General features: G+C 41.0%; 1 protein-coding gene across 3 annotated transcripts in view; it reads right to left on the reverse strand.

Moving 5' to 3' along the window:
- Positions 1 to 16,465, reverse strand: part of myo1b (myosin IB) — a 272,073-nt gene that overhangs the window by 60,459 nt on the left and 195,149 nt on the right. For all 3 annotated transcript variants that reach the window (XM_080198810.1, XM_080198808.1, XM_080198809.1), the window contains exons 13-14: positions 15,734 to 15,799; positions 9,194 to 9,298 (exon numbers count right to left, since the gene is read on the reverse strand). In XM_080198810.1, coding sequence (XP_080054936.1) covers positions 9,194 to 9,298; positions 15,734 to 15,799 — 171 coding nt within the window. The remainder of the gene's footprint in view (positions 1 to 9,193; positions 9,299 to 15,733; positions 15,800 to 16,465) is intronic.

Raw genomic sequence — 16,465 nt, forward strand, 5'->3', positions numbered from 1 at the left:
TCTGGCATTCCCACATCAACATCTCTTTACCTCTACATTATTCTCTCCTTCTTTAAATGCTTCTTCAAAACCCATCCATCCGTTTGTGCGTCTGGTCACGTTCACCTTTCCTGACTTTATTGTTCACTTTCTACTTGCTTTCTATGAAGTTACTGTGGCAAATTCTTACATCAAAGCTGTTTTACAAGTGGAAGTTATTGGTGGCTTCTGCCTGCAAGTCTTTGAGAAGCGGGAGCTCAGTTCAGACCTTTGCCCCCTGCCCTTCCCCCACATCCACCAATGCTCGCTCTCTTTTTTGATTCCCCCCCTATTTTCCCTATCTTTCCTTTAAATAAAAAATTAAAAAAGCTTTAGATAGGAAAGTCCATTAGGGATGCTCAATAGATATATCTGTGTGTGGGGATAATTTAACAGAATCCTTAGGAAGTCGTGGTTTATATTTACTAACACATTTTAGAGGTTTTGCTGAAATAGTCACTGAGCATGAAAACATTTGTAATATTTCTTTGAGCGTTCCCCATCTACAATTACAAACTATAATTGCCAGAGCTTTTGTTCTCCGTCAAAAGTTGAAAGGTGGATTTGTCCTTGTTCTAGGTTTTCATCCAAAAACCTCAAGTCCAAACGTAAGAATCATAGAATCCCAACAGCACAGAAGAGGCCATTCTGCACCAACTCTCTGACAGTATCAGAGTATCTGACAGATGTTCCTTCCTCTGCCCCTTCCCTTAACTCTACACATTGCCATAGCTAAGCATGGAATCCCTGCTGTACAGAAGGCCATTTGGCCCATCGACCAACACATACCAATAACATATTAAACGTACAATAACATAATAATAACATACCAACACATAACAATCCCACCCATGCCGTATCCCCGTAACGCCACATATTTACCTGCTAATCCCCCTGATATTAAGGGCCAATTTAGCATGGCCAATCCAGCTAACCCGCACATCTTTGGACTGTGGGAGGAAACCAGAGCACCTGGAGGAAACACACGCAGACACAGGGAAAATGTGCAAACTCCACAGAGACATTTACCACAGGTTGGAATTGAACCCAAGTCCCTGGCGCTGTGAGGCAGCAGTGCTAACCACTGTGCCACCGTGCCATCCTACAAGTGATAGGGGTGTCCAGGATTTGATCAACTGGATAAGTGCAGCTGCCAGCTGAGAAAACACAATTTCCCCAAAATGTGATTCCGCCCATGTGTGAAAGACTTCAAATGAACTAGTACTTGAATCATTAATTGAAAGAAATAGCCTCTTTTAGAAAATGAAAACAAGTGTACAGTATTACACGAGCAAGGAGATTGCTTAGTGAACAATGCCTCATCATCAACTTCTCAAGGATGGGCATGGCCTTGCCAGTGACACTGGCTATGAAAAAATGTTAAAAAAATACAATCACTGTGTCTTCTCCATAACATTAATTCACTGCAAATTCTGCACAAACTATTACTTTAACTTATAAGAGTTATTAGAATTCTACAAGTTATAAAGCAATAGAAAATCCCAAGGGACAGTGTATCCTGAATAAATTGCTGCTAAATTAACCATTTATTTAGTACAACTAAACAGTCTTATAGCTGTGGGATTTGGATGCACTGTAGAGTCATAGAGGTTTACAACAGGGAAACAGGCTCTTCAGCCCACCTTGCCCATGCCACCCCTTTTTTTAAAACCACTAAGCTAGACTCAATTACCAACGATTGGCCCATATCCCTCTATATCCATCTTATCCATGTAACTGTCTACATGCTTTTCAAAAGACAAAATTGTACCTGCCTCTATCATCATCTCTGGCACTCAACACCCTCTGTGTGAAAAAATTGCCCTTCTGAACCCTTTTGTATCTCTCCCCTCTCACCTTAAACCTATGCCCTCTAGTTTTAGACTTCCCTACTTTTAGGAAAAGATATTGACTATCCAGTGATCCATGCACCTCATTATTGTATAGACCTCTACAAGATCACCCCTCAGCTTCCTAAGCTCCAGAGAAAAAGGTCCCAGTCTATCCAGCCTCTCCTTATAACTCAAACCATCAAATCCTGGTAGCATCCAAGTAAATCTTTTCTGCACTGTTTCTAGTTTAATAATATCCTTTCTATAATAGGGTGACCAGAACTGTACACAGTCTTCCGAGTGTGGCTTTACCAATGTCTTGTACAGCTTCAACAAGATGTCCCAACTCCTGTATTCAATGTTCTGACCAATGAAACCAAGTATGCTGAATGCCTTCTTCACCACTCTGTCCACCTGTGACTCCACTCTCAAGGAGCTGTGAACATGTACCCCTACATCTCTTTGTTCTGTAACTCTCCCCAATATCCTACCAGTAACTAAGTAAGTCCTGTCCTGGTTCAATCTACCAAAATGCATCACCTCACATTTATCTAAATTAAACTCCATCTGTCATTCGTCAGCCCACTGGCCCAATTGATCAAAATACCACTGCAATCCTAGATACCCTTCTTCACTGTCCACTATGCCACCAACCTTGGTGTCATCTGCAAACTTACTAACCACGGCTCCTAAATTCTCATCCAAATCATTAATAATAAATGACAAATAACAGTGGACCAAGCACTGATCTCTGAGGCACACCGCTGGTCACAGGCCTCCAGTTTGAAAAACAACCTTCTACAACCATCCTATGTCTTGTGTCATCCAGCCAATTTTACACCCATTTGGCTACCTCACCCTGGATAAGAACATAAGAACATAAGAAATAGGAGCAGGAGTAGGCCATCTAGCCCTTCGAGCCTGCCCCGCCATTCAATAAGATCATGGCTGATCTGTCGCGGCTCAGTTCCACCTTCCCGCCCTCTCCCCATAACCCTTAATCCCCTCTCTTATCAAAAACCCATCAACCCGCATCTTAAAAATATTTAGCGAGGCAGCCTCCACCACTTCAACGGGCAGAGAATTCCAGAGATTCACCACCCTTTGAGTGAAGAAGTTCCTCCTCAACTCCGTTCTAAACCACCCCCCCTTTATCTTGAGGCTGTGCCCCCTAGTCCTACTGTCTTTTTTGAGCGGGAAGAGTCTCTCCACCTCTATCCTATCCATCCCATTCATCATCTTATACATCTCAATGAGATCTCCCCTCATTCTTCTAAACTCTAACGAGTACAAGCCTAGTTTATTCAGCCTCTCCTCATAGCTCAACCCCCTCAACTCCCATGAGATCCCATGAGATGCAACAACCTACCGTGCAGTATCTTGCCAAAGGCCTTGCTAATGTCCACATAGACAACATCGACTGCACTGTTCTCATCAACCTTCTTGGTTACCCCTTCAGAAAACTCAATCAAATTTGAGACATGGTTTTCCACTCACAAAGCCATGCTAAATGATTCTCTGGGATTCCTGAATCTACAAATAGAATCATAGAATGATGAATAACAGAGGAAGAATTTCATCTCATTGTGTCTACGCCAGCTCAGTATTCAGTTAATCTTTAATTAGTCCTATTCCACTGCTCTTTTGCACAGTCCCAACCCCTTTCCAACACCCCCCCCCCCCAACTCCGATATCCTTATACATTATTTTTCTTTCAAGTTTTTATCCAATTCTCTTTTGAATGTTATTACTAAATCTGCTTCTCCCATCCCTCATCATTAAAAGTTGCTGCACGATGATGGGCAGGATTCTTTGGTTCCTCCCATGGTGCGTTTGCTGACAGCCGAAGTGGCTCGCCATTGGCAGGACAGGAAGATCCTGTCGATGTCCATGGCGTTTTGCATGGCTCATGGGAGAAGCCAGAAAATCCCACCCAATATTCTTCTGGTTCTTCTACCAATTAACAATGCTGACTGTTTACTGACTGTTATGCCAATGGAAACAGACTCTCCTTATTTACTGTATCAAAACCACACATAATTTTCAACACCTTTATCAAGTCTGCTCTTAACTTTCTACACAAAATATTTCTTTCATGGAATGAGAATGTCACTGGCAAGGCCAATATTTGTTGCCTACTCCTAATTGTCCTTGGACTGAGTGGCTTTCCCAGCCATTTGCTGTGATTTGAAGTCATATATAGGTCAGGCCAGATAAGGATGGCTGACTTCCTTCCCTAAAGGATATTAATGAACCAGATGGGCTTTTACGACATTACTGAAACTAGCTTTATATTACATTATTTATTAACTGAATTCAAATTCCACCAGCTGATGCAATGGGATTTGAACCTACGTTCCCAGAGCATTAGCCCAGGCGTCTGGATTACCAGTCCAGCGACAGTACCACTACTCCATCATCTTCTAGACATCCTTCCTGAAATGTGGCGCCCAGAATTGAATGCAATATTTCAACTGGGGCCTGACTACTGTGAGATAAAGTTCAACATATCTTCCTTACTTTTGTACTCCATTTCTTTATTAATAAAGCCAAGGATCTTATGTTTTTAAACAATCTTCAGAACTTTGTAAGTCCAAAGATGTGCAGGTTTGATCGATTGGCCATGCTAAAAAAATTGACCCGAGTGTCCTGAGATGCCTAGGTTAGAGGGATTAGCAGGTAAATGTGTGGGGATGTGGGGGTAGGGCCTGGATAGGATGTGATTGGTGCAGACTCAATGGGCCAATGGCCTCTTTCTGCACTGTAGGGTTTCTATGATTCTATGATAACTTGTTTTTCTGACTTCAAACGCTTGTGTACATACACCTCCCACTTTCCTGCATCACCTCACCTCATTCCCACATCCCCTTTAAAAATGTTCCATTTAGTTCACTTTGCCTCTCCTCCTCTGCTCATTCTTCCCACCAAAATGCATTATTTCATGCTTCTTTGCGTCAAATTCCACCTGCCATAATTTCCATATCATCAAACTTTGAAATTTGCCCTACATATTTAAATCCAGGTCATTGATGTACAAAAAAGAGTTATGGTCCAAGTACCAATCCTTAAATACGTCACACAAACTTCCAGTTTCAGCTGCTGTAACAGATTTCTTCTTCCTTACCTTTATTTCTCTCAATTATGTAGAACTCCTTACCCCACTTAGTCCAGCTTTTCTTCTAAGCATTTAGAATCTATATCTGGCTTCATGTAACTACCACTTCCTGATTCATCTCCAATCCCATTTTGAACTTAGTGATAACTGTACCATGAAACTTTCCCATCTTAGATTCCTCAGGTCAAAACTGCTCTGGGGGAGATGCTGAATGGAAAGATGCTGCCTGATGCTTGGGCAAAAAGGGAGGGAAAGATAACAGAGGGAGGGTCACTCAAATTCAACCTTTACCATTCTCTTAAATCACCAAGAAGCCATTTCAAGAGCAGCCCAAGGGTCAATATTAGATCAGAGGCTAAAAGCAAATTACTGCAGGTGCTGGAATCGGAGACAAAAACAGAAAATGCTGGAAAATCTCAGCAAGTCCAACAGCATCTGTGGAAAGAGTATAGAGCTATTGTTTCGAGTCTGGAAGACCCTTCACCAGAGCTCTGATCAGATGCTGTGCTCTCAACCAGCACCAGGAAAAGTGATAAGACACTAAAAAAGTGAAACCACGTTGCAATCGAGAACACAATGCAAGCCAAAATATAGGCCCATTTTGCCCAAAATGTTTGGACTAAATCCTTACCCTGATGTAGGTCAACAGAAAGTCAAAAATGTGTGTTCTATTTCCTAGACTGATATGATCTCACAGACTGGAAACTTACAAATTAGATTTTCAAAAGGAAATTCAGCAATAGAACCAAATTTATTTTCGTACCTCATAATTGCATGTACCATACAATTCCCACCACGTTTAGCAATAACCAATTACTGTAAATAAATTCCACAATGTGTAACATCTCATGCCAAGAACAGCTGCAGTCACTGCGCTGTAATAAATGTAAAAGCTGCCAATGCTGAGCTATAGACCAGAAAGGTTCCAAGTTCAAACCCCAGTGTAGGCCGTGTTGGCTCAGCTCAATTGCAGCAGCACTTTAAAGGTGATCTCAGAGTTCAGGTTGGGAAGGGATGTAAAGGAGCTTCTGAATGCTGATTGCTATCCCAAAGATTCCCACAGAGAGGTGCATGTGTAGGTGGTGAAGAAGAGCAGGGTTATATTTGGATAAACCCCCACCCCCCTAACCTACAGCCAGTCATTGTCTAGTTAGACTCAGGAAGAAGAAATGCATTTGGACAATGTATTGGAGGGTGATCAGCACCTGAAGTATTCCAGCACCATTCCTCAGCTTCAGGAGAGGGAGAGGAAAACAGATAGAACATTAGCAAAGAAAACTCAGTTCAACATGTCCAACCTATGCACAGCAAGCAACAAATCAAATGGAAAGTTGAACTGTATAAACCAAACAGCCATAAGAAATCACGATGAAACTTTATAGTGTTGTGATCAGATCTTGATTCCCATGTTCAATTCTGGTCACTGATACACAAAAGAAACATCCAAGTGTTAGAGGCAGAGTATGAAGAGTTAGAAGACTGATCCCCAAAGTGAGGAACGATGGAGATGTTTTGACAGGTAATTTTATGAAAGATAGTAAACAGTATGAAAACAGTAAATGCAGCAAACTATTTTAAATAATATCTTGAGGTTAGCACAAACTAAGAAAAGACAAGTAAGACTAAGGGCAGGATTTTTCAGCCCCACTGCTGCTGGCCAAAGGTGGGACTTTCAATCCCCACCGATGTTAACGGCCATTTGCTTTGTTCGCCCATTCTGTCACTGGGGAGTCCACCATGGGGGGTCACCTTCAACAGGACTGAAAGATCCTTCTGGCAGAAATGGTGGGAAAATCTCACCCTAATTTCAGGAATCTCTTAGAGACTGGTCAATACATGGAATAGTTGCCAGGTCAAATAATGGAGAGAAAACATCTGGAATCATTTAAGAACCAGCTGGATGGGTGATATAACATACGCCAAATAGCTTTCCTCAGCCATGATTATCTAGTAATCTCACGAAGAACGTAGAGGGAATAATGTCAAATATTTTCTAACAATACTAAATCAAGAAAGCTGAAAAACCCAAAGTTTGTGGCTGACATGTTAGAGAAACAGGCTGCCATATAACACAACATGGATAAAAGTTGTACTCGTGTATTTTTAAGACAGAGAATGGAAATACATCCTGTGATATTCCCAACCAAGGCAGAGGAGCAGAGGGAACAAAAACTGCAGCACTATGGAAAAAGGATAGAGTGTGGGTCCAGCTGGATTCTTCTTGCAGAGAGCTGAAATGGATATGATGGACCGAAAGGCCTCCTTCTATGTTGTAATCATTTAATGATTCCCTGATCAAATGCATGAATCAATAAAAACAAGATTGCAGGTGCATAAAAAAGAAGAATGGAGCCTGCATTTTATACATCACAGCAGTGGACACAAAAAGAAGGAAATGGTCTTCTTTCAATCCTCGATATGAATTATTGTAAAAACAATGAGAGGCATGAATAGGTGTAAAGTAGCTTTACAATGAAGTTAAGATGAAAGTTTTGAAAGTCCAGCACTGTGATCTCCAAAGCAGAAAAGTTGGAAAGGATTCCAAAGAAATGATGAAAAATCTGAAAAGGTTCAGGAGGATGAATAGAGATGATTATTTCCAGTGATCGCTAAATTAGTAACGAGGGGCATAACATCAGATTGGAAGTGTTTAAGTGCTCATTACAGCCAAGTTGAATACAATTTTTAAGGGTGAATTAAACAGTTTGAAAAGAAAAGTATTAAAGGGTACAAGAGGAGAGAAGTGACATTAGAATAGACAAATCCAATAGGGATTAAACAGTACCACAGGCACAGTATTGAATAGTTTCCATTTGTGTCTCACTTATATTCTCCTCTCTCTTCATCCCCTTTCATTTGCTCCCTTTCTGTGCCCTCCAAACTTCTTTCTTTTTCGCCCTTGTCATTTTCCCTTGTTCCACTTTGTCCCAATTCTGCCCTTTTCCATTTCTTACTCTATTCCGCCTTGTTTATTGTACATCATCCCTGTTCTTTTCCTTTTCCTTTTTAGTTTTTCTTTCTTCTTTTCTCTTCAAAGCAGGATACATTGCCAATTGTTATGTTGGCTGTGCAGGTTGCTTCAGATGTGTGGATTTCTCTAATATATGTTTATTGGTAATAATCATGCAGATAGAATCTTTATGGAGACTCTTTCTTCACTACGGAGGGTATTCTGCTCCTGGAACACAATTCGCAAAGCTTCAAAACTCTGATGAGCAATTTGAGCATAAACATTCAAAGGAAATGTGACTTTCACCAACACAACTGGTGTTGGGTGACAAAGCAAGCATTTAATCCTTGGGAAGTGCACAAAGTGGAGAGGGAGGAATCAAATCTTACAGTGACAGAGCAAGCATTTAATCCTGTAATATAATCAACCAAAATGTAAGGCAGTGTAAGAAAGAGAGACACACATTTACAATGACACTATTCAGAAAAAAAATAAGAACTGCTGTGTAACTGTGGGAGTGGCAGTGATATGACAAGGTGATCAACTCTGCACAAAGATTGGGACATTGGTGGGAACATGTAAATGGCTGCTCCAAGCCAAAAATGCCACTTAATAAACTGAACACAAGCCATGCAGCATTGTTCACTTGCTCCCAACAAACAAGGCAAAGCAGTAGCTGCTCACATTGAAGATCCTTTTATTTAAATATAGATTTCCAAAATCTCTCCCACCAATCTGATAGACAATCCCTGGGAACCTCTATAGAAAGTCAAAGTAAGTCACACATTTGGCTGGCTGAAACAGGCACAGGAGAAAAAGGAATGAAAGTGGCTTCAGAGATTATTGTCAGAGGCATTGATATTCTTCCTTCCGACTAACTTAGTTTCAAACATGTAATATATTCATCTAAAAAGGTTTAGAACACAATATTACATACAAGATGGATAGAGGAGAGTAAGTCAATCAATCCATTGTGTAATTGTTAAACCATATTGTTAAATCGCATTTAGCGAATAGCCCTAGAGAGAGTGCATATCTATATGCTATTCACTTATTGGCGATGTTACAACTGCATTCAATCCTTCCTTCTTCTGACATCCACATATATGCACTCTCTAGTGCTGGTCACTGGGTAGCAAATCAGAAAACAGAATCTAGTCAAATCCTAGCACCCCAAGTACTGCCTCCATCTGGATCAGCTAACAAATCACATCAGGTCACCTTCTTCCAATACTGATGAGACAAAATGTCAATCGTGTGTTGAAAGTGGGTCATTACCTCTTTAATGTACTCCTCCTGTTCCTCCTTCAGAGTTAGCTCAATGAAGATCTGCTGCAATTTCTCATTGCAGTAGTTAATGATGAACTGCTCAAAGCTGTTGTTCTGAAAGAGAGGAAACAAAAGCTCTGCCATTTGGGCTTTGCACGTGCTGCTCATTAACACTCATTCCCTTGCAACTCGACAATTTGCATAGATGAAGCAAACAAACATACACACACAAACACACACGCACACATACACATATGTCCTGGAACCTACTTACCATGACATTTAATCAAAGCAGTAGAGCCTAACAAATAAAGCAAACTGCAAATGCCATGAAGCAGAATTATACAGGAAAGTAGCTCACAAGAGCTTTTGATCTCCAAGCTTCATTGTAGCAGTTTACAGCATTTAAATTATTATTAATTAAATAAATGATTGCCACATGCAGCAAAGCTGCCACTGCAAACAGGTCATACTTACAGAGTTCTGTTGTGAAAAAAAGAAAATTAAAGAACCATCAGAGATTGTACACAACATTTAAATTAATAGACATGAAATAATAACATACCTGCTGAAACCAAATCAAATATAATACTCCTTATAGCTGCTAAGTACAAAGTACACATCTTCCCAGTTTACATTTATTTATTAGTGTCACAAAGTTTACATTAACACTGCAATGAAGTTACTGTGAAAATCCCCTAGTCGTCACACTTTGGTGCCTGCTCAGCTACACTGAGCGAGAATTTAGCATGGCCAACAACACCTAACCAGTATGTATTTTGGACTGTGGGGGGAAATGTGCAAACTCCGTGCAGAAAGTGACCCAAGCTGGGAAGTGAACCTGGGTCTCTGGTGCTGTGAGGCAGTCGTGCTAACCACAGTGTCACCACGCCGCCTCAATTGTTACACAAGGAACATATCTGACGTGGATATAGTCAGGTAGAGGACGATCGTGTATTGTTTAGTACAATCTTCATCGTTACCATCATAACAGCATTGATGTATCATCGATAGCACTGACATGGAAAGAGCTGATTAGCACAATGCTGAACAACAATGACCAGACGTCATTAGTAATACATTGATTGTCCATTTCCCAAAATAAATTATTCAAGCTCGTTTATAACGTGGGAACCACTTCCTCTCAAGCCAACCGTCCATGTTTGACAGGGATAGTCAGCATTTCAAGGCACCGTCTGCAGACAAAAATCAGGCTTCTTCCATCTTGAACTTCGCTCCTGCCTCCTTCTAAACCACTGGAAGGGATTGAGTAACTTTGCAGCCTGTAAGCAGGAGTTCTCACAATATCAGCAACTTGTACCCACAGTGTGGTTGGTTTTAGTATCAGCGACAAGCCAAGAGCAAAGTTGATGGGTATGAGAGAGAAAAAGGAGAGTTTCAACATGAACTTGAAGGGAAATGCCAGTGCAAAATAATACACAGCACTGAAAATTTTAACTGTGGCATAATGGCTTCATTTAGTAATAATCCCTCAACATTGTTATTTTGCATTCACTAATACTCTCTCAGCACTCATCCCTGTTGTTTCAGTGCACCTCTGCAGACTGAAAGCTTCATGGAAGCAGTCAACACACAAAGGGAGTCTTCCGAAACAAGGCTATTCCACCCTTGCCAGTTAATTTGTGAATCCACTTTGCACTGATCCCCATACCTCATCATTCTTTTATTCCCACTTGCTTCTCATCACCCCCTCTCCCACATCTCTCATACCCACTATATCCAAGTCTCATTGAGAAGTGTGTCAATGGAAGAGCTCATTGCAGTGGTTCATTGCTGAATTGATCAGAATGAAGAGCCTCCCCCTTCGATTGACACAGCATTTACTGCGCCTTATTCAGGGAATAATTACCATTGTCGCAAAGTGAGCAACTGAGCCTGTGCATTTAACAGGAGAGAATGGATTTTCAAGACAGAATAGGTTTAAAACATTTGGGGATTTGTCTAGTCCTTTTCTCCACATAAGCTACCAGCTTCTGAACCTCAGCCCTTCTGCAGCTGGAAGTAAACTTGCTGAGACTGATTAAAGTGTGTGGTAAAAATGAGGCTTCAGAGCTACAGCTTTAGTTTATCGCAGCAGCTTAACTTTTAGTTGCAACCAACTGAACTAAAATCCGTCTGTCAGGAGCTGATTCAACAGCGCAAACAGTTGAGTATTTTTAATGAAGTTTGTCGATAAGGTGCTCTTTTGCACTCTTAAAATTTTTGAAATGTTCAACAAACTGTTAACTTAAAAAAAATCCCATTTTGATAAATAGAAGTAATCTGTGAGCAGAGTTTACTGCTGACACTCTCCACAGTCAGCAGTACTACAGCACATTCGTGCTGACGCAGACTCCCTGCCTCCATTCGCTCTATACATATTCCATTCACTTAATATGCAACAGTTGGGCCACACACATTCAGCCAAAGATATTGCTATTTTCCCACATCATTTCTGAAGATTATTAACTCAAAACTTGGGGAGGATTTTTTTCAATTAGTAAAATGAGGCCAGTATATTTGTTCGTCATCTCAACAAAGATTCTATTATGTCTCTTGAGTGCACTTCAACATATGATGGAATTCTATTAAAATAGTCAAATAGCATCTAAAGTAATTCTTAAACAAAAACACGCCATTGCAAGCTAGAAATATGAACAACGGCTAACTGATGAGACTGGAGAACAAATTATATATTAAGCAAAGACAGTGCAGTTTTAGAAAGAAACGTTGCCACTATATATTAAAATTCAAGTCACATAGACATCACAAGGTGACCATCTTAGCTGTAGGGTATAGATTATAAAAAAACTCTGTCACCTGAAATGCGCATTCCAGGCCCGCATTAACATTTCCATTCAAATAGGCAAAAGATTTAGCTCATTTGAAGGGGGAAGGGGAAAGTTAACTCATTGAATTGCTGAAAGTTTCAGTTGCTGCCCAATAAAACTTGCTGACGAACCACAGGCATGGCTTTGGCACCACATGCAGCAAAGTTCGCGGAAAATGTTGGTAAATGTACTTCATATGCACAGTTTTGCTTCACATCTGACAACATCCAGTAACCAGAAAAGTAAAGCACCCACAAGAGTCAAGCAACAATCTTGCACTCTGCCCTTCGTTTTCCCATTTTACCAACAAACACACAAAGAGATTAAAGTACACAAACACCATGCTGTGTCAATTTGAGGATTGAGGCATATGCCCAAGGACAACGTCTACTCATTTTAACTCAAAAATAGAAACTCAATTTATCACAGATTGCATGTGTCCTGAACAGTTTCCAACAGTGTGGTTACATTGCTCTGTGCACTCAGCAGTAACTTTTAATCAGAACATCACCACCACTTAGAAGTTCCCCTCCAAGTCACTCACCATCCTGATATATTATCATTCTTTCTTTGTCACTGGCTCAAAACCCTGGAACTCCCTCCCTCATAACACCATGGGTGTATCTACACCTCTCAGGGACAGCAACGGTTCAAGGCAGCTGCTCACTACCACCTTCTCAAGGGATGGCCAGTGATGCCTACATTTCGTAAATGAATTGTAAATGAAATGAGCTTTGACAAAGGGTCACCGGGACTTGAAACGTCAGCTCTTTTCTCTCCTTACTGACGCTGCCAGGCCTGCTGAGATTTTCCAGCATTTTCTCTTTTGCTTTCAGATTCCAGCAATTTGCTTTTATTGAATTGTTAGACCTTGTTTTTATATTATAAAGATGTTGGTTAGGGGCTGCTTAGGTGCATTGATGTTAAGATCAACTCTTCCCACCACCAACACCTCCCCCCTTCCCAATAACTACTGTTACAATAAGAAATACTGCATTCCAAAAGCAAAAGCTCGAATCTGCAATTGTAATCACTGGAGGCACAAGGTTAGGCAAAGTTTATTGAAACTTGCAGTATGATTCAATTAATTTTAACATAACATAGGATATTTCCCTGTTGGAACAGATGTAGGCCATTCAGCACCTCAAACCTGTCCTATTCAATCAGATTATGACTGATCTGTATCTTAATTCTATTTACCCGCATTGGCTCCTTATCCCTCAGTAACCTTACCAAAGGATTTGGCATTTTCAATTGACCTAACTGACCTAATACAATAGCATTCTGCGGGGAGAAAATTTCACATTTCCACTGTCATCACTGAAAGATCTATCTCTAATTCCCCCCACCTCCAGGTTCCGGACATCCCTCCAGGGAAAATAGCTTTTTTCCCCATCTCTCCTAAACACCTCACTCCTTTATTTCCTTCATTCGTACCTTGTCCTCAATTTAACACCTTTAGTGAACTGCTTGGCTTTGTAACTACACACACATAAAATAAATGAATTAGCGTTTGTTAATTAATAAGTTATGAGGGGCGGTTCTTCCAACAAGTCCTGTGGGACCTGGTGCTCAGATGGATATTTGCCAAGCATTACTCACTGCTAGGCACGCTGAATCACATTATTGTCCTCAACGTTGTTGTCAGTACATGCACTCAGCCCTGAAATACCTAGATAACAAAGGCACCTATGTCACATTCCTATTTATTGACTATAACTCAGCCTTCAACGGCATTATTCCTACAAAACTCATCTCCAAACTCTATGGGCTGGGTCTCGGCTCCTCCCTCTGCAACTGGATCCTGAACTTCCTAACTCATAGACCGCAATCAGTAAGGATAGGCAACAACACCTCCTCCACGATTATCCTCAAAACCAGTGCCCCACAAAGCTGTGTTCTCAGCCCCCTACTATACACTCCTTATACATCTATGACTGTGTGGCCAAATTCCCCTCCAACTCAATTTTCAAGTTTGCTGATGACATCATTGTGGGTCAGATCTCAAACAATGGCGAGACAGTACAGGAAAGAGATACAGAATCTGGTGAATTGGTGTGACAACAATATTCTCTCCCTCAATATCAACAAAATGAAGGCGATCGTCATTAACTTCGGGAAGCATAGTGGAGGACTTGCCCCTGTCTACATCAATGGGGATGAAGTTTTTAGATCATCAACAGACTATCCTGGTCCCCCATGCCAACACTATAGTTAAGAAAACCCACCAACGCCTCTACTTTCTCAGAAGACTAAGGTAATTTGACATGTCAACTATGACTCTCACCAACTTTTACAGATGCACCATAGAAAGCATTTTTTCTGGTTGTATCACAGCTTGGTGTGCCTCCTGCTCTGTCCAAGATGGCAAGAAACCACAAAGGGTCGTGAACGAAGCCCAGTCCATCACTCAAACCAGCCTCCCATCCATTGACACTGTCTGCACTTCCCACTGCCTCGGAAAAGCAGCTGGCATAATTAAGGACCCCACACATCTGGACATACTCTTTTTCACCCTCTTCCGTCGGGAAAAAGCTACAAGAGTCTGCAGACTGACTGCTTTGCTGAACACCTTTGGTCCATCCGCAAGCAGGACCCAGGCCTTCTTGTCGCTTGTCACTTCAACACACTACCTTGCTCTCCTATCTACATTTTCATCCATGGCCTTTTGCAACGTTCTAGTGAACCCCAATGCAAACTGGAGGAACAATACCTCATCTTCTGATTGGGCACTTTATAGCCTTCTGGACGGAACACAGAGTTCAACCATTTCTGAGCATGAACTCTCTCCTCCACTTTCACCCCTTTTCCTTTTATTTTATTTCATTTTGCTTTATCTCATTCATCCATTTTATCATCCTTCTTTCCCATCTCCATTTTTTCCATTTTCCATTCCAGCTCTCCTTCTTGCCCTCCCACCTGCCACATTCCACATTGTTAAGCGACATAGATGCCTTTGTTAACAGTCTATACCTCTGTTTTGCCATTCACATATTCTGATCACTAATGGACACTTTTAGCACCTTTTCAGCCTTCTACATCCTCATTTACATTCCCTTTGTTGCAATCCACCCCACCCCACTCTCATGGTATAAATCTCTGCTGATTCTCTTTGCTCTCAGCTCTGACGAAGGGTAAACTAGACTCAAAACGTTGGCTCTACTCTCTCCGTAAGAAGTCTCACAACACGAGGTTTATTTGGTAGCAGAAGTAGTACTTGTGCTGACAAATAAACCTGTTGGACTTTAACCTGATGTTGAGAGACATCTTACTGTGTTTACCCCAGTCCAACGCCAGCACCTCCACATTATGTCCATTCGCTCCCCACAGATGTTGTCAGGCTTGCTGAGCTTTTCCAGCATTTTCTGTTCTTGTTATTGAATTTAAAGCTTATAAACACCCGCGCACCAATTAAGATGAGCAAACAACCTTGTCAGAGCCTCTACTGTATAATTAACTCGTCACTCAATGGTGACTATTAATCGGTCAAACTAATTCCCAGTACTTTCAGTAGGACTCATCTCAAATGTGTACGTTAGCTGTAAATGGTCTGGCCACCTTCTGGTGCTAAAATTTACCACCACAATATAGTACTGCATTCAGTTGAAGTTTTGAATGATTAATCCTCTCAATTCAGGATCAGGATCAAGTTAAACATTGCCGACAAAACTAGCAGTTTCAAAATCTAATAACAAATGCCATAAATTTTAAAACTTACCTCAAAAATTTCAAAACCATAGATGTCCAATACTCCCATCACCTTCTTCCTTACTTTGGTTTGTGCCTGTTGAAAAGGGCATCAAGTTAGAAAAATAAAATTACTTATTTTAAAATATACCATCCCAAAATAACCTGCTAAACAAACTAGTGAATGTTTTCCACCCATATACAAAGCAGATTTGAAACTATTTTTCTCCCATCCTAATCATGTCTGCTAATCTCATGTCAAACATTGGCTGGAATGAGTCTTCTGTCTGTCCCTGACATTAATCAAAGATTCGTTCTTGCAACAGCAATGTTACAAACAAGCAGGACAAATCTTAGTCTAACTGAAGCTCAACTAGTTTTAACCGTTCTGCATGAGTCATATTGGACTCAAAACATTAACTCTGTTTCTCTCTTCAGAGAGGCTGCCGATCAGACCAGCTGAGTTTTTCCAGCATTTCCTGTTTTTATTTCAGATTTCCAGCACCCGCAGTATTATACTTTTATCTTTAACTGTCATTTTTCCCACCCACAGCCTCTGCAGATCTTTACAATTTGCTCCTTTCGGACTACTAGCTGGCATGACAGATCTGTAGAACAGTATTTCCCAAAGGGGGGCTCTGCAGAGATAATTTGGGGTTCTCCAGTTGTCAAAGGCCTGGATTTGTACCGTAACAGAGAGCCCTTTCATTGTGATTAAAATCCCAGATATGGCCAAAAATCCTAAGTCCCAATTCTGAGCGCA

The sequence above is a fragment of the Carcharhinus amblyrhynchos genome, chromosome 11 (genome assembly GCF_965287045.1).
Source record: "Carcharhinus amblyrhynchos chromosome 11, sCarAmb.v2.hapA, whole genome shotgun sequence".
Classification (NCBI taxonomy): Eukaryota; Metazoa; Chordata; class Chondrichthyes; order Carcharhiniformes; family Carcharhinidae; genus Carcharhinus; species Carcharhinus amblyrhynchos.